Below are 23137 nucleotides of genomic sequence, written 5' to 3'. Positions count from 1 at the left end.
CCTTGGGCTTCTCTTCTGTAGATATGCCATAGGGGCAATTCTGCAATGCCTTTGAGACTTGCAGGTCACCTTAGTGCTGCAACTGGAGGGAGCTCAAAATCCTGTAGCTGCGTTACTATGTCCGTAGAGGGAAGTCTCCTTTTGACTTCAGTCCATTGCCTTTGGTTAAAGTTGAATTCAGTCTGACATCTGAGGTGTCTCTTGGGGCAGCCGCTGAGGTCTTTAATCCCCCTGACCTGGCTCATCTGCCCAAAGCGTCAGTTTATGAGTCTGCCCAAAGCAGCTGCTGCAGTGTGCAGCTCTTCACAGCAACCTGGGTTGTGACAAGTGGCCTTGCACTTCTAGCTTTTTGGAGATAGTTGATGCTCTCAGATATGAAGCTGATGGTTTTTCCAGACAGGGTAGTTCTACTCAAAATAGGCAGTGTATTTCAGGCAGAACAGTTAATCTGAAATCTTTTCATAGATTGAGTCTCTTTGTTTAGAATAAAGATGTATTTTGCCAAATGAGTGTGATCTGCCCCCAGCTTACTGCATTGAGTTTAAACAAATTTAGAACTGGTCATTTCTTTATCCTGAAAAAAAGGTGTCCTCTTCAGTTCAGAATAATCCCTTTGAAAGATCCCATGAAACACTTTTGTATCTCCTAACATCTCCTGGATTGAAACATAGGTACGCCCGGTAGCTACATGGCCAGTGCCTTGGGAAGAGAATGTAGAACTGCAGGATTACCTCTGTTTTCATGTGGCTTGTGACTTGTGCTACTCATTTGCTTTTGTGTTCAAGATAGAATATATTCCAGACACAGCCAAGAAGTGGCAGCGACACTCAGTGAATATCTTCAGTGACACTTTGTTAGATTGTGTTTTGCCCCTGAAAATTGCCTGGTGTGCATTTCTCTTATTGACTGGGCCAAGTCTGAAATGGGGAAGGAGAGTGTGTCTGTGTACACACATGTACCAAGGGCTGACGGTGGGATCTCTTGGGAGACTCACAACCATGCCTGGGGGAGAGACTGGAGAAGAGAAGTGCTTGCATTAATGTCTGTAGCCTCCTCAGGTCACTGGCTCAGTGAATCTGTGGCAGCTTAGAGATGTTGGTAGAGAAGCCAGGCAGGGCTGGAAAGCAGAGGGAATTCTGAGGATCTCATCCATGATATCTCTTTTCGTCCACAGGAATCTGCTGCCACACGTCCACTGCACCCCTTGAGGCAGCTTATGGGACCCTTCCCTGGGCACCCCAGGTCGCACTGCATGGGATGGCAATGACACGTGGAAAGAAGAGGCCCATGTCCCCCATCTCTTGCCTTATGCTTGCTGCTGCTACCTGTTTTGCCAGACTGAGTGAGTTCCTGTTCTCACCCATTTGTTCCTTTCATTTTGCCTTGTTGCTGTTTAGTGTAGCCATGCCTCAAGCAGAAAGTGGTTTCCTCTCTCCACGACTTCCTCAGTAGCCTTGGCCAAAGATCAAACACTCCTATAGAGGAGAAGGAGATACATTTGGAGTGGGACATTTCTATCTGGCAGTGCCAAGAAGAAATGGGGCTGCATCTTCAGGCACTAAGAGTAGGGGTGTGGGGAGCTAAGGGGAAGGTGCAGCACAAGCAGAAGTGATGGGGAATGCAAAATGTACAGTGCTGCAGCTATTTCCTCTGTCCTTTCTTTTGCTGAGTCTCACAGAGCTTTCTTATTCCCATTTTTTCCCTCTGTGCAGGTGAATCTCTGCAAGTCACAGTGCAGCCTGCTTCCATTGTCCAAAAACTTGGGGGCCCAGTCAGCCTGGGGTGTGTGGTGGACCCCCCCAGAGTGAACCTCACATGGAGACTGAATGGGAAGGAGCTGGCTGGATCAGACGAGGTGCTGGGTATCCATGTGGAGCGAGGGAAACTCGTCATCACAGCTCTCAACAACCACACTGTGGGGCGGTACCAGTGCATTGCTCGTGTGCCCGAGGGAGTCATTGCCAGTGTCCCTGCAGTGGTCACATTAGCCAGTGAGTAGCTTTAGTCCTCTGCCATCTCCTGCTTTGCTTGGGCCATCCCTCATGCCTCTTGGGAGGCTCATCCATACTCACCTGTTCATGCTGGCATCAAGAGAGGGCTCCTTTGGCTTAGGCTATTTTGTAGCATTTTTGATCATGGGCTGGCTGTCATGTTGTGACCCAGCCTTGACCCAAGAAGTTCTCCTGCGGAGTAGGCTGCAGACCTGTCCTGCAGTGACAAGTTTTTACAAGAGCAGGAAATACCTGGGTTATAGTGTTTGTGTGTGTGCTTGGTTTCCCGAGTGTCATGCTGCCTCCTCTGGTTGCTGACTTCTTGGTTGAGTTTACAAATGGTACCTGCTGGTGCTGATGGCCAAACTGCTGCCTGGGCTGCTGTGGGACTGCTGCCAGCACAGGGAGAGCATGTGCTAAGTTTTACTGCCTTCCTGAGACACAGCTCTGAGTGAGGGACTCTGCTTCTATCCCTGAGCTTACATACTCCTCACTGCTGCCCTCTGTCACTGGTGACAGACCAAGACCTGTGCGTGGGAGGGGTTGTCTTAGAGTGGGCGACTTTTCTTACAAGCACCTGGTTTTGGCCAGATGTTATGCTCAAATGTGAGAAAGTGCTATATTTGGAGGCATCTGAGAAAGAGCATTGGAGAGCCCGACCTTCTCAGAAACCCACACAGTTTTTGGTATGTGCAGAGGAGACTGCTATCCCCTGGCAGTGACAGCCCCTGAGTGTAGAAAGGGCTTCATCTTCTGGACAAGGGGGAGTTTGGGGCTGTCTTAAGAAAATGAAGAAGTGAAGATGTTTGTGCAAAGTGGGAGCTGGCTTTGCTTTAAAGCCAAGAGCTATTGGCTTGTCACTGGTACATTAATCAGGAGTGAAATGTTTAGGCCAGGCTGGGTGGGAGGAGGAGGCCAGGGAAAGCGAGGAGGGAGTTGCTGAACTCGGAGGCGGGGTGGGAGGGAGTTGTCACAGGGCCGAATCTGTCAGGGGATTTGGCCTGAGCCCCATGCTGAGATTAAGTTTCGTAGAACACATTCCAGAGCAGAAAGGGGGCTGTGTGTGCTGGTGGCCTGATAGAGGGAAGGAGAGGAGGGGAGAGGTGGATGGGATTACCAAGGGCATGGTTTGCATTTAGGAGAGCAGGGTGTGCACAGCTCCTCAACCTGATCAGTTCCTTCTTAGGCTGATCCCCTTTTCTTTTTTTACCCTCACCCCAACCCACCACCACTAGCTCTGTCTCATGAGACAAAGTATGTCTGATCTGTCTGCTTTGGTCTAGCATCAGTGGTGGATAGGAGACAGGTCCTAGAGCACCAGAAGGTCCCACCTTGTCCTTCAGGAACAAATCAAAGCCACAACTGAGTAGTCCATCATCACTCTTCAGGAGCCAAATCACCTTTAGCTACTGGATTGCAACTGGGGATGTGGGTACAAAAGAGGAGGACTTGGCCATTGCTTTGGTCCCTACCATGGCAAAGGTGCTACTGCTGAGGGGAGGTCAGGAGCACCATTCAGTGAAGCTCACAAAACTGGAGCCAGAGGTTGGATGATCGTGCAACTAATCCGTGGTAGAGCACCCCTGTGCTGTGCTACATTGGTCCCTTTTCCTCAAAGAGAGCTGGGCATGGCAGAGGCCATATCCCATGCACCCAAACAGCCTTGGGCAATAGAGAGCCCCCACGTGGGTAGACTTGGCAGTCAAAGAGTGAAGAGAGAGAGTGGGCATCCCAGGAAAGCCGTGGGACTGAAGGTGTAGGAGGGAAACCTTCTGGAGGGATTCAAGTAACCAGTTTCATATTCATGAGCTGGAGGTTGCTTGCAACAGTGGCTTTGCAGTAGTCTGAAATAACAGGGAGCATGGATTGGTGGTGGGACTGAGTTGGAAAGCTACGGTAGCAGATGTGTCACAGGCTCTCACTCCTGCTCCAGACCTCCTCTACAGGACCTTGTCTGGAGCTGATTCAGTGCCGACCATGGTCCTGGGAGTGAGAGGGAAGGCCCTGGCAGGTCAACATTGCAGTTGATACTTCTCTTCTAGATCACCTTCTGGACTGCAAGAAAACCCTCTGAAAGTCTTAGCTCCATCCAAAAATTATTTTGGGGTGGCAGGGGGAGAGCGAAAGTGGAATGTGAATGAAAGCTTTGGCGTTGGGCGTGGGAGGGTGAGAATGGAAATATTTTCAAGGTTTAGGTTTATTTTGGAAGACGACCTAGAGTCGTTGGAAAAAGTGACTTGCTAGGTTTGAAGGGGTGTAGACAACTTCATCTGGCCAACTTCTAGGCTGTTTCCACTCCTTTCTCTTCACCTCCTTTGGAGGAAGCACTCTCAAGTGCCCCAGGCTGTGTGTGCCCAGTCCCTTGGGGTCTCCCTGTGCTTTGCTTACAGTCAGCAAGCAGATAACCATCGCTGCAGTGCTGGCAGCCACAGCCTAGCCTCGGGGCTGATACCTCCTTCTCCCGTCTGTGGCACAGTGAGGCCACATCCATCTCTGTTCTCCCTGGCTCAGAGAGCTGGTTGAAACTAACATTTAATTCCTCCAGCAGAGATAAAATAGCTATTGTATAGCTGAGGGGCAGAGGGAGGAGAGATTTGCAGAAAGGGCAAGATTTCATAAAGTAACAAAAAGACAAGCACTTCGGGCATTACTTGAATGCTTTTGGGTCCGGTTAAAGCTGACCTGGTGCTCCACACTCAAACTTGGCAGCCTGTGGCATATTGGTGCAGATACACACCTGCTGATCACTGCTGGCCTAACTGTGGTGGGCTGCAGTCTGGGGCTGCTTGAATAGATGAGACAGGGATATTCTTGGTTTTCCAAGCCAGGCCTTAAGCCTTTGTATGGCTGACAGCTGCAAGGAAGAGAAAGATACTTTCTGTGTCTGATTCTAGGTAGCAAAGAAGCCCTGCCCCAGCACCTCTCCTGGGTAGAGGTGCTGTATGTAAAAGGTATGGCTCCAGTGGGCTCTGGTGGGGCCAGATAAATCCACCAGGGACACAAACATGCTGCTGTGGGGCTGGTTCTGCAAGAGCAAAAGGCTTGGACGGCATCAAGAGCTCTCGGTGGAGCTCACGGAGCAAATGAAGTGCAGGGCTGGAGCAAAGCTAGTGAGCAGAGGTGGCGAGAGCTGTGTAACTCCCAGCATTCAGCTGCACACATGGAAAATCAGTGCAGCAAACACAACAGCAAGCCTGACCTGGATAGATGTGACATTTAAAAACAAAACAAGAAAATAGATGAAGGGTGCAGCAAAGAAATTCCACCCGCTCTGATGTATCTCCTGTGGCCGGGGACATGGGAGTGCAGGGCACCTGTATCCCAGGGATGCTGTGGGACAAGGGAGGTTCGTTGCCCTGTGGCCCTCCATCACTGCCACTGGCAAGGTCAGTCCTCAGCTTTTTGGCAGCACATGCGGGAAGCTGGGCCTCAGTGCATGGAGCTCATGGGCAGTGACCCTGCACCAGGTCGGGTTGGGCATCCCCCAGGAATTTGCAGCTGCTTTCTGAAGACAGCCCCATTCATTTTCCTCTGCTTGGGCCTCTCCTCTGATACTCCCCAGAGGCGATAGCAAGAGGGAGGGAGGGAAGGGGATGGCTGCTTGTTGGAAAGGCATTTGCTGAGCAGGCACGGGGGCTCTGGCCCCGGGGGCAGAGGTGGTGTGAGGAGGGGAGAGAAGGAAAACACAGGTGGTGTTTCATGAGCCAGCAGAACTGTGACATGAGGACTGTGAGGTGGGCCCAGGGTGGGGTAGTGGGGCTGAGGCAGTGGGGGGGATGTGCCTGGGAGGCTGTGAGTAGGCAGGAGCCTGGGGGGCTGTGTCTGTCCCAGCAGGGTGGGAGGAATCTGGTGGTGACAGCACCAGTGCCCAGGCTCCTGTGGTGCTGGCTGGGTGAGAGCGAGAGCCAGGCTTCTCTGACAGGCAAGGGGATTAATGGAAGGTGCCTGCCCCCATTCTGGGGGACCCCATCCCTGTCCATTCCCCTTTTTGGGGTCCCTCCCTTCCCTCTTTCTCCCTTCCCTACAGCAGGGAGGACTTTTACCTTGAGGGCCGTCATTTTATTTACTACTGCTTCTTCTCTGAAGTTATTTATGATCTCCCATTCATTTAATCTGGTCTGTCTCGCCTGCCTCGTTGCTTGGCCCCCAGCCCTGGGATTCAGCTGGTTTCCCTCCCTGATGACAGCGGCACAGCCAGCTGCAGGGCTGACCCTCCCTGTGCCCCGTCTCACCCCATCGCACCTTGGAGCCGGGTGCAGATGAGCACAAGCAGTGGCCTTTGGTTGCACGCCCTCCTAAACAGAAAAAGAGGAAAAAATAAAAAAAATAAGCCCTGTTATCCCAGCACGGCTGGGATTAGTAGTGCTCTGTCTGTCCGCAGCACCTCCCGGATGGTGGCTGATGGATGAGGACTTGCTGCTTCACTGTGGTCAGGCATGTCTTTTAAGGACAAGGACATGGGCTGGCATGCTGGGTGCTGCCATTTGAGAAGCAAAACCCAACCAGTGAGAGGGGATGTGGTTTCTCCCAGCTGCAGTGGATGTTGGGCTGGGGGTGCAAATTGCATGTTAGACGTGGGGCATGGCTGCTGCCGGCTGGGCAGCCAAAGGGACGAGCGCTGCTTCCCCCTAGTGCTCACCCTCTCCTCTACCCCCCCTGCCCTGCACTGCCTGCTGGGGAGAGCAAATCAGGAGCAGCTTGTTTGAAGCCCCCAGAGCAAAGCTGGCTGTCCCAGCCTGGCATGGCACCCTCTGTTTTGCTGTGCCAGATGCAACAGGACGGGTGAGGGGGAGCTCATCACAGGCACAGAAGGGGACAGAGGTGCCCCTGACCACCCCTCACAGCCGTGGCTGACCCACTGGCATTAATAGATGGCTGTATGTGCCCATACCAGCAGGGAGCAAGGGTAGTTGAGGCCGCCCATGGCCAAAATCCGCTGGCAAACAAACCAGTTTTGTTCTCTGTGGGGGAGCAGGAATTTAGGAGAGTAGTTTGGCAGGAAGCTCCTACACTTGCGTATTGGAAAGCAGATTGTCCTGGTGCCCACCTGATGTTTTTCCCCCTCTCCCCTGCCAGTTTTGCTCTACTTCTCCAGAGGCACCTGGTTCTTGCTTCTGCAGCCACCCCAGAATCCGTTTCCTCTGTTCTTTCCCCCTTTGTCCCCAGTTTCACCCCTCGTCCCCCAGGGCTGGGCTGAGGGAAAGCCAGGAAGAGCTGGAGGCCCTGCTCCCTGCTGTGGGGCTGCAGCATTCCCAGCTGTGAGAGAGGTGGGCTGAGCTGCCATCTGGGGGGGCTGCACGTGAGGGGTCCCCATGTCTGCCCAGCCCAGAGTCATTCCAGAGGTCCCCTGGCACAGGGTCATCATTTTCCATCTCCAAAATGGCTCTGCCTGGCAGGACCACGGGTCTGCTCTTTCTCTGGGCTCCTGGGCCCCTTCTTCTCTTTGGGGTCTATGTGTGCATGTACACGTGCATATGTGTGTGTGTGCAGATCCCTGCCAGCAGTGCTGGAGCCTCTGCCTTGGCTCCAAAATCTTAATTTGGCTGTGATGAATCCAGACCACCAAGGCGCACATTAATTTTCCTGATGCTCGTTTATATTTTGTTGATCGGAGAAATATGCATGATGTGGGCAAGCAGACACTGGGCTTTTGCCACTTCTCCACCTCTTTCCATTTCTGTGGCTCTTACTATTTTATTCCTTGATCAAATATAAAAAGCAAAGAGGAGAAAATATCCAGCATCCTTCCTTTCCCCAGCAGTAACTTTTGTTGGAGGAGGAGCATGAGGCACTGCCAGCTTTTCACAAGTTAAGAGTTAACTTTCATCTGGCTTTAATATCCAGTGGAAACATGGCTCCCCTCCTCAGCTTGTCTTAAAGGATTAATCACATTTCTGAAGTTCACCCGTATTCCTTCTTTTTATTATTTTTTTTTAAATTGAACAATGCCAAGAAATTCCAGAAGTATGAAGCATGTTCACTGCAAATCATTTTTATGACATTGCAAAACCTCCCCTTTTCTTTTCAACCTCCTCCCCTTCCCTCAGATCTGGGCCCGGGAACGCTGGCTCCCCCAGCAGCCACCCAGCAGCCCCTCCGCGCCGCGCTCAGGGAGGCTTTCTCGACGCCTTGCCAAGAGAGCTGGTTTTTATTTAAACTCCATAAAGGATCTTGCTTTAATCAGAAAGTCTGCTTGAGAAATTTCATGTCACTTTTCCATGACTGTGGGTGGGAGAAGCTTGGAGCCACAGTTGTCTTTTGCTGCATTTCCCAGAGAACAAAAGCACATTTTTCTGCTGGCTGGGGCTGCCAGGGGAGGCTGCCTGCTGTCCGCCCGCCGCCAGCCCTCCTGCTTCCCCTCGGGCTCTCCAAACTGCCCGAGGTCGCGGGTGCCACATCCTGGGATGGGTTTCTAGGGGCGAGAGAGCTGTCGGCAGCACGTGGCTGTGTCATGACGACAGATGCAACGTGCTGCCTTAGCATGGGGTTTTGAAAGGGAAGTGCAGTCTCATCCAGATTTAGCAGCAGTGCCACTTGGGCGTGTGTTCGTGCTGGGTCCCGGGAAGAAGCACCGACCTGGGCCTTGATGTGACAACATGACCTGTGACCAACTGTGGGATGTGCAGTTGTCACTAGTGGTCGCCTGGGCTGGTGCGTGGCATTGTAAAAATGCAAGTGAGGGATGTTCTTCCTGGCACAAAACCTTCTCCTTCCCACTACAGGCTGTCTGAGACAAACTTTGAGCTTGCAGTGCCCTGCAAGATTTGCCATCATGCTCAGGGAGAGTGGAAACCAGTTTTCTCCCTGGAAAGCTTGGTGGGGCCAGGCTGGCATGCTACCTGTCCTGCCAGATCTGTGAGGTTTTGCTGCAGTCTTCTGCTCCTGCTTTGAAAAACAGGGAAAAGAAAACAAAAAGTTGGCACCCCTGCCTCCTCACCCCTGTGCTTCCAATCCTGCTGCCCTCATCAACCTGGCCAGAGTGGGAACCCCCATCACAGCCTGGTAGGGAGACACATGGTGGGATGGGGTTTTCACGGCTGCTTTAGCAGGGGAAGCAGCTGTGCTGTGTAGAGGAGGAACTGATTTTCCTTGCAAGTCCATGTTCTTTAAACTGGAGCGTGGGCACTGCTTGGGCACATGTGAAGTGTCGTGGTTGACCAGCCTTCGGCTGGGAGATATTTGATGGGAGTGAGTGCCTGGAGCAGAGACATCGATTGCTCAGGCATTGGAGGACCTCAGGGAAGCTCTGGGAGCATCCAGCACTCACACACTTTCCCCCACCTGTCATCTTACACCCTCAAAGCAGGCTGGGCACCTGAGTTGTGACTACAAAGTTAGCTTTTCAGTAGCAGGACAGCAGTTGTGTTTGAAATAGCAGGTGGCAGAAGGACCTTTTTTGGCCGCCCTTCAGTGCTGCAATAAGTTGGCTCATTTTTTACTCTCAGACCAGGATTTTTCTCACCCAGTTTCCCAGCCCTGGAGCAGGCGGTTTCTGCAGAAGCTGTGTTTTAAGTTATTCATTTTGTAGGAAGGGGGAGGAGAAAAAAAATAAAGCTGTGAGACCACACCTGTTTCCCTAGCTGCTGGTGTCAGAGCGGTCCTCTGCCAGCACTGCAGTGAAACAGTCCTGAGTCCACAGGGAGAGGATGAGCTGACACTGAGATGCTTAGCCTGCCACTGAGGTGCCCTGTCTTTTGCTTTGTTTGCAGATCTCAAAGATTTCAAGTTTGACGGCCAGCATGTGATCGAGGTGGATGAAGGGAACACGGCTGTGATCGCCTGTGACCTGCCCGAAAGTCACCCCAAGGCTCAGGTCCGCTACAGTGTGAAGCAGGAGTGGCTGGAGGCCTCCCGAGGTGAGTGTACAGGGGTCTCTCCTCCTGGGTCCCCTCCCAGGACCCTCAGTTTTACCCTTCCTTGCCAGCAGTAGCTTTCTCTGCTTGCTGCCTCCTCCTTGTCCCTTTGCCACCTATCTGAGCACAAGTTAGTTTAGGGCCCCTGGCAGGTCTCCCTGATGTCCCTGCTGCTTGGGATTGGGAAGCTACATCTAACACTGGCTTGCAAAAAGGCAAAAGGAAGCAGAATTAGGTGAGGCATATCACTCTTTATTGGGTGTCTCTTTGTGCCCATTAAGAATTCTTTCAGCCCAGCTTGGACAAAAGGTGACTTTGAATTTATTGAAACTTTTAAGATTTAGGTCTCAATTTAGTAGCTTCATTCCATTTGCTGCATGTACCTGTGACAAGCTAGCTTCACTTGAGGCTCTGTTCCTTCCATCACTGCATGATTGCTCCCTGTGATATTTGAACCAGAAGGGGTCATTTTACTGCCATCGGTGTTGCCATGGTATTTTTTCCTTTCCCACTTATCCACGTGTCCTTCAGGACACTGCGTGTCTTCCAGGAGGCTGGACAGGAGCATATCTTGTGACCACCTGCCACCTTCTCTTCTGTCTCTACAGACAATTACCTTATTATGCCATCTGGGAACCTTCAGATCGTCAATGCCAGCCAAGAGGATGAGGGGACTTATAAATGTGCTGCCTACAACCCTGTGACACAGGAGGTGAAAACTTCGGTCTCCAGCGAGAGGCTCCGTGTGAGACGTAAGCCTCACTGCACATTTCCATAGCACTTCCAGCTCTGGCAGCACATACCAATGCTAACACAGCTGTTTTTCTGTTTGAGCTAACGTTACCAGTTCCTGGGAAAACTCCTTTTGGCAGCAGAAGGCCCCACGGTCTGCTCCTGGAGTATGAGCCCTGAGATTGCCGTACTTCCTTAGGATTTGTTCTTGGCCATGGGCAAGCAAAGGCCCTTAGCCCTTTAGCCAGGCTGCTAGCTGTGTGCATTCCCTTAAGGAACGTCCCACTTGGCCTGTGTTGCCATTTATCTGCCCCAGCACAGGGAAACAGTGTACTAGCCCTGCCATTAATCCTACCTACCCACTGCACAGGGTGCTTTCCCACCCGCCACTTTCCTTCCCACCCACTTCCTTCCCCACTCTCTCCGCCCCAGGCTCTACAGCAGAGGCAGCCCGGATAATCTACCCTCCTGAAGCTCAGACCATCATTGTCACCAAGGGCCAAAGCCTCATCCTGGAGTGCGTGGCCAGCGGGATCCCCCCACCACGGGTCACCTGGGCCAAAGATGGTTCCAGTGTCTCCGCGTACAACAAGACACGCTTCCTGCTCAGCAACCTCCTGATCGACCCCACGAGTGAGGAGGACTCAGGCACCTACAGCTGCATGGCTGACAATGGGGTTGGGGAGGCCGGAGCTGCATTCATCTTCTACAACGTGCAGGTGTTTGGTGAGTGCTGCTGTAGCCATTGTTTCAGGAAGGGCTTGGACTTTCTCCACTGCTTTTAGGGGAAAATACTAGCACTGATGTACTTTTCCTCTCCCTGAACAAACCACAATGTAATGCAAACCCTTGCTTGTGGTTCCAGTTTCTAGGAGACCAGACAAACTCTTCCTTGAGGATGGTAGTTCCTCCTTCATGGATTCCACCATGGGCTGGAGATGGGGGATCCTCCCTTCCTCTGCAGAAGCTCTTCTCTTGTCATTTGTGGCACTGTTTTTGTTCTAACACTTTCTAGTGGAGGACTGGCTGCTCTTTAGACATATTTGACATTGGCATAGGAAGGCATCAGAGTGTCTTGCTTTTTCTTCTGTTCTGTAGGGAAGCTCTCTATGGGGTGGGAAATGTGAGAGATACTACCTATACTTTATATATTTCTACCATGCATCCTTGCCCTTCTCACAATGACTAGGGAGCCTAAGCCTCTTTTATGGATTGCATTTCATCCAGGTGCCGATGTATTGTTGTGGCACAAGCTCAGTCTTTGCAGAGTAGCATTTCAGCTCAGCAAAATGGGACTTGTAGGAGGCTGCTGTCATCTGAGAGGGGCAGATGGCTTTGGGCCACCTCTCTTTGTGGTTTATGTGGATGCAGAAGGGGAGGTGCATTGAAGCAGACCAGTGTGGTCCCCCACAAAGGGAGTGGGACTTGAGGGCAGGAAAGGATCCATCAATCTTCTCCCATCCCTGCCAGAGAAGAAAGTGCAAAGCCATGACTGTGCCATGCTCCCAGACAAGTGGCACTCAGCAGCTGTGGTTTTTCCCCACGCAGAGCCCCCGGAGGTCACCATGGAGCTGTCCCAGCAGATCATTCCGTGGGGCCAGAGTGCCAAGTTCACCTGTGAGGTGCGAGGGAACCCCCAGCCCTCCGTCATGTGGCTGCGCAATGCTGTCCCCCTGTCCGCCAGCCACCGCCTCCGGCTGTCCCACCGGGCACTGCGCCTGGTCAGCGTGGGGCCCGAGGATGATGGGATATACCAGTGCATGGCGGAGAATGAGGTTGGCAGCGCACAAGCCATGGTGCAGCTGAGGACAGCCCGGCCAGGTAAGTCCCTCTCTCTGAGCTTGTGACCATCCAGTCACAGAGACTAACGCACGGGGAAAGAGCAGGGAGAGCAGGGCGGGGAGCAGGAGAAGGATGTTGGTGCGTAACCCTCCCACTTGTGTTTGATCTGCTTTGCTCTCCCCTCCTTTCTAACCTACGCTTTGACTATTACTGGGATCTCCATATCTCCCTGTGGGAACAGATGACAGCAAAGCAGTTTTGCTTCTAAGGGCAGGAGGACCATGTGTGCATATTTGAGCTATCTCTACATGAGAGAGACAAAACATTCTGGGTGTAGTGCCTTGCCCCTTGGCTTAGCTCTGCCTCTGAGCTTGAGCACGAGCATAAATACTGATGTGAGTGGATTCACCTGGGGTAAGAGAGAGACCACCTGATTCCTTGGACCATGTTGAACTTATCCAGGGTAAGAGGGGCTTCTAAGAGGGAGGAAGCCTCATGTGGCCAAGGCCTGTTCTAAGAGAGGCCCCAGTGAGATGTGCTAGGTTTAGAGCAGGGGAAGTAGAGATTGTTGCCAACACCTTTATCAGTGGCACTGCAGGCAGCACCACACAAGGGTCTCATAGCTCTGCCATCACCACAGACTGGGATGGACATTTACCCTGCCTTGACACCTTGTCTTTCAGGAGCTTCACTCAACCCTGGGCGAGATGCCCAGCTGGGTTCAGCTCAGCTTCCAACACCACCTTCCAGGGAAAGTGCCTTAAAGCTGCCTCTGGATAAAACTGGACTGCCAAAGCTTGAGACAACTCCGCTGGCAGTGTCTGCACAGTGTGCAGCCAACAGGGAGCTGGTGGCTCCAGCTGAAGCCCCCATCATCCTCAGTTCCCCCCGGACATCCAAGACGGACAGCTACGACCTGGTGTGGAGACCCCGTCCTGACAGCAGAGCCCCCATCCTCTATTACGTGGTGAAGCATCGCAAGGTATCGCTGTTTTGCCCTGCTCCCATCTCTCCTCTGTGCCGTTCCACGGGTGGGCTGGTGCCTCACCACACGTTTTCACACCTTGTGAGCAGGTGTGTTGGGGCAGGGGCACCCACTGCTCACTGGTGGCACTGGTTGGTGGGACCTCCTGGGCTGCAGTCTCAGCTGAGGTATGACGAGTACAGGCTGTGAGAGGAGGATTGCTGAGCTGAAGAGCCCATAGCAGTGCCCATCTGCATCAGTATGCAGAAGGCATGTGCACATACATGTGTTTCCAGTAGCTTCCACTTAAAATTCCCAGTTGTGTGTTTGCACAAGTAGGAATTCCTGAGGGCACATTGTGCATTACTTGCTCTGGAATGCTTTTGTCTTGGCACAAGCCACAGGGACACCTCTGCCTTGAAAAGCTTGGACTGCAGGACACAGATCAGCAGCTGCATGTGCCTGCCATGCTCAGCAGCACCAAAGTGTCCATGCTCACCGAGTGTGACAAGCCAGCAGAGAGCCCTCATAGCCATTGTAAATCCTCTGGGAAGGTCCTTAACCACCAGTTTTATTCTGTGAAAGGCAGGGCACTGTTGAGTATGTCTCTTGCCAGTGGCACGTGGTGCGGTGCCGAGTCCTGCTTGAGTCCAAGGGCTCCTTCCCTCTGTGGTGCTTCTCAGCACCACAGGCACACTGCAGGCAGAGCTGTACCCCAGCAGTTTCTTTAAATAGCGAAGTATTGTTGAGGGAAATATTCTGCTTTTGAGATGTAAAGTATCGCTTTCCATTTTGCTGGGGGTAAGTGGAAGAAGGTGGCTTAAATTTATCTGTTTGCTGCTTGTCTTTCCTTTGGGTAGTTAGGGAGTTGCAGTAGAGAGGCAGGTTTTGCCTCAGACTCCGAAGGGTTTGAGTATATTCCAAAAACATGCCAGACTGCATGTTTTGGATTCCCAGCCACTGCAAGGGAAGCCACTGTTTTCAAGTACCTGTCAATATATGTATCTATTTTCCTGGAATTGTTTGATTTTTGTAAAAATATATTGTAGGCTGTTATAATCCTTAATTTCTTTCTAAACAAAACTTAAGCTGAGGATTTCAGCTGTCTTTTTAGAGAGCCTTTTAAAACAAAGGCAGAAGATGCCAACACAAGAACACAATAGAGCAAGCTTAAATAAAAAACAAAGATGCCTAAAGCCTCACCAGACTATTGGCTCTGGTTGTCTGCCAAGAAGAGATTTGTTCCCCAATGGCGTATCACATAACTACCAATTCTGCATGTGATCTTAACTTGCAGGCTTGGAGTTTGTCCATATTTGATTTGTTTTTCCGCGCTTCACCTGGAAGGGGCCGTAGGGCAGTGGAGGTCACCATGGGTCACTGCAGTTTGCAGTAATATGTTTTCAGTGTAGTCCAAATTCTCAGCTGGAGACTCTTTCTTGGCATGCTTAAGGATTGTGTGGAAAGGAATTAGTCCCAATAACCCTTAAACTTGTTTAGAAAGAGTCTTTCCATCTGAGATCCTTAGGATCAGGTTATATAATGATCTGGTTTTGACATTTCTGACTGGAAAAGCATGTGTGTGGAGAGGGAAGAAATCAATTCAACAACAAAAGAAAAGGCTCTTTGTGTAAAAGATGGCTGAAAGGAAAGTTAAACCTACAGACAGGAGACTTACATTTGTACTGGGCAAGAGTCTGCTTCTTCTCTGGAAAATATCTGTGGATGTCTCTTTTTTTCTCCCTGTTCTTGCACTGCCCCTAAATTCTCAGCAGCCTCCAAGCAGTCAGATGCCACACAGCCCTTATTTTTGTTTCCTAAGAATTTCTCTTTTTCTTTCCTGGATATTAGCAGCCTTTACGGCTCCCCTCCCTGGCCCCACAACTTCGCGGGTTCAGGAATAAAAATAAAATGAGGCAGGCATTAATCAGTCAGTGTCAAATGCTTGGAGAAGATGAATGATACAGCAGAGTCTTGGCATTTCCGTTTTGTTGCGTTGCCTGCGTTACTAATGCTCCTTTTGGCATCGGGTCACTTCAGTGTCCTGCCTGTTTGCCTGCAAAAATATTATCCTTGCAGCTGGGGAGAAGGAGGAAGGTCCACCTTCTCTCCACCTCCACATGGGGCATCAGGGCATCACTGAAAAACAAACTGTGTTTCCAAGCCTTTCTCGGGGCCATGGCCATACACAGTCTCTTTCCTGCAGGAACCTGTGCTCCAGCATTATGGTTCTTCATTTCAGCCTGAAAGTGCCAGTGGTGAGGCTGGATAAAACTAGGTAAAAAGCTGTTGATCAGATGATTGAGGTCTGGATGACCAAAGCAGTGTCTGGGTACCTCATCCTGTGGAAATTGCCAGTGTCTAAATGAGCAGCTCAGCAGCTGGGCTGCAGGAGAAATTTGGCTCCCTAAAGCAGCTCAATCCTCTGGTTAATGCTGCTTTTTGTGGGGCATGCCTGCTCTCGGGCTTTACACCCATTGAGGAGCCATAGTATCAGAGGGAACCAGCAGACAGAACACGGCTGAGTGAACCTCTGGAGTCAAGACAACACCCTGGTGCTTGGGTGACTTTTCCCACATACACCTGAATCCTTCAGCTTTTCAAAATCAGGCTGGAAACATCTCCCTCCTTTGCAGACAGGGAACTGGCCTCCAAGCAGGGCAGGTAGCCCTGGTGGATACACAGCCTGTTGTGAAAGTTTCTGAGCTCAGTGCCTACGAGAAGCCCAGCCTGCCCCCAGCTTTGAAATGCCTGTGTTGGTCTCTCAGCAGGTCGCCAATGCCTCGGACAGCTGGGCAGTGAGGGATGTCCCAGCCTCGCAGCACCGCCTGACCCTCTCCAGGCTGGACCCTGGGAGCCTCTATGAGGTGGAGATGGCTGCTCACAACTGTGCTGGCGAGGGACAGACGGCCATGGTGACCTTCCGGACTGGTAAAGGTCAAACCTTTCCCTGGGTGTTTTGCTCTGAGTCAGGGGAGGGCCCCTCGGAGACATCCTGTCCCAGCCCTGAGGCACAGGCACCAGGCTTAGGACAAAAGGGCCGTTTCTGCTCTGGAAATCCATCTGCCCTCAGCTTAGAGTGACTGTCAGAGCAAAAGTGGAAGGTAGGATGGGGAAAATCAGGTCTTCCCCTCTGTATGGGTTGAAACAAGTCCCTTCTTCCCTCTGTGTCTCAGTTGAACACCTGCAGAACTGTAGAAAATGGGTCTAGCGGGGATGTCAAGAGGTTTAATCCATCCTCTGCCTGGAGACACAATCAGCCTGTGGGAATTGTTCCCAACAGGTGTTCGTCTAATTGTCTTTAAAAGTTTCTCCTGTGCTAAAGGAAACTCCAAGCTTTCCCATACAGTATGCTGGGTGCTGCACTGTCTTTGTCACTAAAAGGATATTCCAAATGTCCACACGAAGTCCCTCTGTCCCCTGGCTGTTTTGCATGTCTCCAGCAGGTGTGGAGAATGTCATTCCCTTTGTAGCAAGATTCCCCATAGTCACGGGCTTGCTCACATCTCCCCTCAGGCCCCCATCTTGTGCTAATTACTACCTTCTCAAGGCAGAAATCTAGGTTTTCTTGGTTTTCAAGAAAACCAATTAAAAGTTGTAGAAAATTAAATATGAGGGAGACCTATTAACAGTTTAACAAACTTGCCCCTTTAGCTTTAGTTCCTGCCTGCTGGCTGAGTGCTTTGAATCCCTAGGGCCTCTAGAGTCCATAGAGTACTTATTTCTGCATCCTGGCTGGGAATATTTTCTTTCCTCATCTCATCACAAATTAACTCTGAGCCACATCTCCATGTCAGTGATGCCACCTCCCTTCTGCACAGGTCGGCGCCCAAAACCAGAGATTGTTGCCAGCAAAGAGCAGCAAATCCAGAGGGATGACCCAGGCACGAGCACTCAGAGCAGTAACCAGTCTGACAACAGCCGTCTGTCCCGTAAGGCCCTCCTGGAATGGGGCAAGGAGGGAGGACAAGGGGTGCTGGATCTCTTGTGGGTGGTAGTGGCCAGGCCATGCTGGGCTTGAAGTCTCCACTGGGTAAATCAAGACTGTGCAATGCTGTGGGTGGTCTCTACCTCCTGACAAGGAGAGGTCCTTCTTGAACATCCCTGCTACTGCCCTTGGCAGACTGTCTCAGGAGAGCAGGGAGATCCTACTGCCTGGCCCCACCTTTAATGCAATGACTTGTCAGAAACTCTCTGTCTCTTGCTGAGTTTCACATGGAGGGTTCAGAAAGCCCTGCCATGAAGTCTGTGAATGCGCAGGGTACAGGAACAACAAACTGCAGTGCACTGATGGGTGCTGGCAGAGTGTGAGGAAGGAAAGAGGACCAAGTCCCTGCGTATGCTGGCATCCTCCCCTCTCAGCCAAGGCCTGATAAGGGCTGGTTAGTGCCCATGTAGGGGTATAGGGTGCTCCATTTGGGTATTTTGCTGCACTGGAGAAACATCAGATCCCTACTGGTTTCTCCAATTTATTGTTTCCTACCTTGTGTCTGTCATTACTATTGCCATTATAATTTCTGTGAAATTCTCTCCTTCAGTCTATATCTTTTTTGTAAAGTCCCATCCTTCAGCCTCCCCCGTACAATCATGTATTGCCTTTTCTTTCATGTTCACAGATTCGTTCATCTCTTTCTCTCCCATCTTGTGATGATTTTCCTATCAAATTGTATTTCCCCAATTTAGAACTTTTCCGTATTTCCTCCTCAGCTGTTTCTTCTCAATCTCTCTTGTTTTCATCTCCTACACTTTTTTGTCCCCAGTGTTATCTCCCCTTGGTCACAGCCAGGCTTTTTGCTCCATCTCCAGCCCTGCATCCACACCTCTCACTGCTCTCCCTCCCATGATGGGGGTGCCCACCTCAAACCTTGTCTCATCCTACTTGAGCTGGGAGTGGGAAAGGAGCAAGATGCAAGCAGGAGTAAAAGGTGTTTGTAGGCACAAACTGAAAGGAGTGGGGATTTGGGCGTGCCAGCTCTAATGAAGAGATGGAGGGAAGAGAGCATTCAGGATTTAAAGAGCATGTGGGTTGGTGCAATGCAGGTCGTCCTTCACCCGCATACCTCTGAGGTACATGATCCTCCAGACAGGGCAAGAAGGATATGTTTCATGGCCTTCTGTGCCTTTTGCAGCTCCAGAGGCACCAGACCGTCCAACCATATCTATGGCATCAGAGACATCTGTGTATGTGACCTGGATCCCCCGTGGGAATGGCGGGTTCCCCATCCAGTCTTTCCGTGTGGAATACAAGAAATTGAAGAAGCTGGGAGACTGGGTCCTGGCCACCAGTGACATTCCTCCGTCTCGCCTCTCTGTAGAAATACCAGGCCTGGAGAAAGGTAGGCAGGTGTTCCCCTCCCTGCTTCCTGGAGGTCTGCAGGAAGGCTGCACAGTCCCTGTAGGATGGTTATCCATCTATCACATCATGCTAAGCCCCAGCGGGTGTGAGCAAAACAAAGCCTCCCTGGCTCCCGCCTTAGGTGCGTGGGGAAAAAGCTGCAGATGCTTCTCCAATTTCTCCAGCTGCAAAGACCAGCGTAGGTTTGACCTCCCTCAAGGAGGCTTAAACATGCTTTTCTGCATTACAGGATATAGTTACTTAAAGGCATTTGGTTTTTCCATTTACTAGACAGGACAGAGCTTTCCTTAGCCACAGGCAAGACAGATGGGCACACAATTCCCATTGCGCTTCACATGAGAAAAGATTTCATCGCTGAGGTGGACAGCATAAGAGGGGACATAACTACCCCAACCTAAAGACCAGTAAAATGATGTTTGAGTAAAAACTACTTAGGCTTTGAGCTTTTAACTGATGTTTATGTACTTAAGTCACATGTAGTAGAGAAAGGACACCTTTCCATACCTGCTTTCAGGTCAGGATATCCTTTCAGGCACCTCTTAAACCCCACACAATCCAAAACTGCTACCTGACCTTTAGACCATCCAGATAGGAATTGGGGAAGGCAAATAAAAGCAGGCTCCATCAAAAACATGGCTGAAATGTGGCCAGTCAGTGTTTATACCTCAATTACAAACTCCCTGTAGGCTCTTTGCCTTCTGGACAAGATGTAGCCCCTCTTCACAGACAGGCCTGTGCTAACAGTAGAAGTCTCTGCAACTCTTTTATTTCCCATTTTCACCTTAGGCACATCCTATAAATTCCGTGTCCGGGCACTGAACATCCTGGGAGAGAGTGAGCCCAGTGCGGCGTCTCGGCCATATGTGGTGTCTGGGTACAGCAACCGGGTCTACGAGCGCCCTGTGGCCGGGCCATACATCACCTTCACAGATGCCATCAACGAGACCACCATCATGCTGAAGTGGATGGTAAGGTTTGTAGGGGCCGAGATCTCTGCATGTGCAGGAAGAAGGTGTGTGGGAGCTACTTGCCCAGCTTACACCTCTTCCAGGTTACCACAGTGAAGCTTGTCACCAGCACAAATAGATCAGGGATCCAATAGCTGCCTCCACCAAATGAGGACTGGGTTTGGGCCTCACAGAAGGGCATCTTCCTTGTATACAGGAAGATTTCAGTGGATAACCTCAGGGTCTTGACCATTTTGATCAACAAGCACAGTTCAACAACGCACAGGGTGGCTGCTTGCTCTCCTGGCCAAATTCCTGGAATCCATTAGCACCTCTGTCTGTGCTAGTAGTTTCCAGCAGATATGTCCTTCACTCTGACTTGCTGGATAGCAGTCCTAAGTGCTAAAAATCATTTACAGCAGTCCACCCCAGAGGATTTTTAGGAGTGGGCAGGATCTTTTGGATCACAAGCCCAGTTCCAAGTGTTTTCAACAGCTTAGAGCTTATTCAGAGGGATATATTGCCCTCCTCTCTCCTAGTTGCTTCTAGCCAGAAATTGCTACAGGGCAGGATGGGCACTGCAGTTCATTTGAACACAAACAGTAGCTGATAAAATACTGTGTGAAAGACAGCAAGAACGTGTGAAGTGGGGACAGTACTGCCCTGGGTGTGGGAGAGGAAGAGAACTGTCTTCAGAAACACAAGACTACTGTGGTCACTAGTTTGTGGCAAGACGTAGTTTCTCTGGAAGCTATGAGCCTACTGGAGTCAAGATGAAGGTGTGTTTGCCCATCCCCAGCTGAGTCACTATTGTTTAGGAATTTTTTCTCTGAATCATTGGCTGTGGCTGCTGAGAGCGAGCAGAGCACTGGATGCTTGGGGTGACAGGCCCAGACTCATGGCTTGTCTGTTATCTGAGAGAAGCAAAGTGTGAGAGTATAAAGCTCTTGTAAAGAAACCCCTACTGTGCAGCACAAAGAAGATCCCTCTGCTAGGTTTTCTTCCTGTCCCTTCCCACTTATCCAAACTGCTCCTCACCTAGAGCAATATGGAGCACAGACATCTCTACTAATTTCTGCTCTCCCTCCCATTCTCTGCAGTATATCCCAGCCAGCAACAACAACACTCCCATTCATGGATTTTACATCTACTACCGCCCCACTGACAGTGACAATGACAGTGACTACAAGAAGGACGTGGTGGAAGGTAGGAGAAATTGAGAGACTGGTCCCAGGTGTTGGTTTCTTCTGGAAGATGACACAGCCAGAAGGAGCCCTGTGCACAAAAGGTGGCAGCTGTCTGGGCCTACTCTTCCTAGCACTGCTGCAGAGCTGGGCCAGCTGTGTGTTCCCTGAGGAAGTTAACGGCACATGTGTTTGTTCCCTCCTCAGGAGATCGGTACTGGCACTCCATCAGCCACCTGCAGCCAGAGACCTCGTATGACATTAAGATGCAATGCTTCAATGAGGGTGGCGAAAGCGAGTTCAGCAACGTGATGATCTGTGAAACCAAAGGTAACCAGCTTCACAGGGCAGCTCTGGGAGTGCAGCAGGCTGCCTTCCCTGCCTGCAGCTGTCAGAGGACAGCACGGGAGGTACCATCCCTGCCTGACAGTGTGTCATCCAAGCTCAGGCAAGGTGATGGAGGCAGCACTGGGGAGAAGAGAGACATAAGGTCATTCATGCTGTTGATCAGTATGTGTATGTACCCACAGCAGTACTCACAGACCCCTTGCACAGAGTCCATCATTGTCCTTCAGAGTTGTAGTTCGCTTTTGTGTTCCTAGATGGTGACTTGAACCAGAAGGACTACCTTTCTCTTACTGTGCCAAACTCCTGTGTTGGGTTAGAAGCAGGTCCCAATGTTGTCTTCCAAGCAGCTACACTGTCATGATAGGAACAGCATTGAGCCCAAGTGTGTGTTTTGGAGAAGCTATTTTCATTTTTGCTTTTGCTTTAGCAGTCCACGAGCAGATCTGGCAAAGTTGTAAACCAAGCACAGAGGACTTGTCTGTATTGCAATACGCATCAGCCTGGGAAATCCTGTCATCCAGGGGTGCTTCTTTAAAGCCACCATAGTCTACCCACTCCACAGCAGCATAGAAATCCCTGGAATAGGCTGCTATTCCATCTGCCGTATCTGTGTCTAACGCTCACTCTCTCTTCCCTTTGCAGCTCGGAAGTCTTTTGGCCTGCCGGGTCGTCTTCCACCCTCCACAGTGCCCCCCCAGCAGCATCCCCCACTCAGTGGTGGGCACAGTGGCCTGGGGACAGGAGCCATGGTGGCCCGTTCCAGTGACTTGCCATACTTGATTGTAGGCGTCGTGCTGGGCTCTATTGTACTCCTCATCGTGGCTTTCATCCCCTTTTGCCTTTGGAGAGCCTGGTCCAAGCAGAGTAAGGGTTCTTTCTTGAGGGCTAATTTAAAAGATATGCTTTGTCTGTGGATTAGATCTGACCCTGGGTGTAGTTGGTCAAACGCCCAAAATGTGAGGGCTGTGCATTCTGGGAAGCAGGGAAAGGGTGGGCAGAGGGCAGGTCTTGGATGCTCTGTGGAATCCCATAAAGACAAAGGCCACTGTTTGTCCCTTGTTCTGCTTACCTTGTTGAAAAGGAACCTCGAGGACTAGGGACAAAGGGACACTCCATTGGCAATAGTGAAGGGCCCCTTTACACCATTTGGCTCCAACAGTGCTTTGGGTGCCAAAACATCTTCCTGACAGGATAGCCTAACGCTATCCCTGCTGAGCTTCAGGAAGCTCAACTTTACCTCTGATTTTTCCCTCAGACTTCCCTTTTTTTCCCTCTGCAGAGCAAACCATTGACATGGGCTTTCCAGGAGCTGGGCTGCTGGTCTCATCCTGCCAGTACACCATGGTGCCGCTGAGGGGCATCTCTGCTCCTCGTGCCAGTGGACACCCCTACATTAATGGGCAGCCCTACGCCAACAGGGCACACTTGAATGGCATCTGCCCCTCCTCAGGAGTGGGGTATGCAAGCACCAAGCCCCGAGATTACAGCCCAGATGAAGTGCCACCGGTATGTCCACACCTGTAGTTAAGAGCTGGTTTGACATGAACTGGAGGCCATGGTTGCAGTGGGAGGGCTTCTCCAGACGTGGCTGCCACACTCTGCAGCATGTAGAACTGACAACACTGGCTTTTTAAAAGAGATTTCCTCTTTGCAGTGGAGTCTGAGACATGGGGGGAACAGGAAGGTCTCCAGAACACTGGTGAGTGGGTGTTTCTTGGGGCAGTGGCTCTTAAGTATGGAGGAGGTTCCTGTTTCTCCTGAACGAAGCTCACAAGGACTGACAGTGCTGAAGACGCTGTGTGTAAAGAGTAACACAGGCCAAGGCAATGCCTTGGCAGAGACTATAAATTGGTTATTGTCCCCCATTGATTCAGCAGTAAGCATGAAGTGAGTTTTTCAGTGCTCAGTTTCACTGTCCTCTGTAGCAAAATAAACAGTTTCAGCTTTTTCTGCCTTCTGCCATAAGAGCCTCACCAATTT

General features: G+C 51.0%; 1 protein-coding gene across 2 annotated transcripts in view; it reads left to right on the top strand.

Moving 5' to 3' along the window:
* BOC (BOC cell adhesion associated, oncogene regulated) overlaps positions 1-23137 on the top strand; it is a 55545-nt gene that overhangs the window by 30403 nt on the left and 2005 nt on the right. The window contains exons 2-16 of one of the 2 annotated variants that reach the window (XM_017834016.1): positions 1175-1342; positions 1713-1991; positions 9701-9847; positions 10453-10596; positions 11009-11302; positions 12125-12397; positions 13042-13340; positions 16094-16253; positions 17144-17254; positions 18452-18658; positions 19465-19646; positions 20726-20831; positions 21017-21139; positions 21800-22021; positions 22437-22663. In XM_017834016.1, coding sequence (XP_017689505.1) covers positions 1258-1342; positions 1713-1991; positions 9701-9847; positions 10453-10596; positions 11009-11302; positions 12125-12397; positions 13042-13340; positions 16094-16253; positions 17144-17254; positions 18452-18658; positions 19465-19646; positions 20726-20831; positions 21017-21139; positions 21800-22021; positions 22437-22663 — 2859 coding nt within the window. In that variant the 5' untranslated portion in view covers positions 1175-1257. Of the gene's footprint in view, positions 1-1174; positions 1343-1712; positions 1992-9700; positions 9848-10452; positions 10597-11008; positions 11303-12124; positions 12398-13041; positions 13341-16090; positions 16254-17143; positions 17255-18451; positions 18659-19464; positions 19647-20725; positions 20832-21016; positions 21140-21799; positions 22022-22436; positions 22664-23137 lie in introns of both variants that reach the window. The other variant, XM_017834015.1, reaches the window with a different exon arrangement.

This window comes from Lepidothrix coronata, unplaced genomic scaffold (assembly GCF_001604755.1).
Source record: "Lepidothrix coronata isolate B3197 unplaced genomic scaffold, Lepidothrix_coronata-1.0 Scaffold226, whole genome shotgun sequence".
Classification (NCBI taxonomy): domain Eukaryota; kingdom Metazoa; phylum Chordata; class Aves; order Passeriformes; family Pipridae; genus Lepidothrix; species Lepidothrix coronata.
Note: the sequence above shows the minus strand (reverse complement) of the source record. Positions and strands in the feature narration are given on the sequence as shown.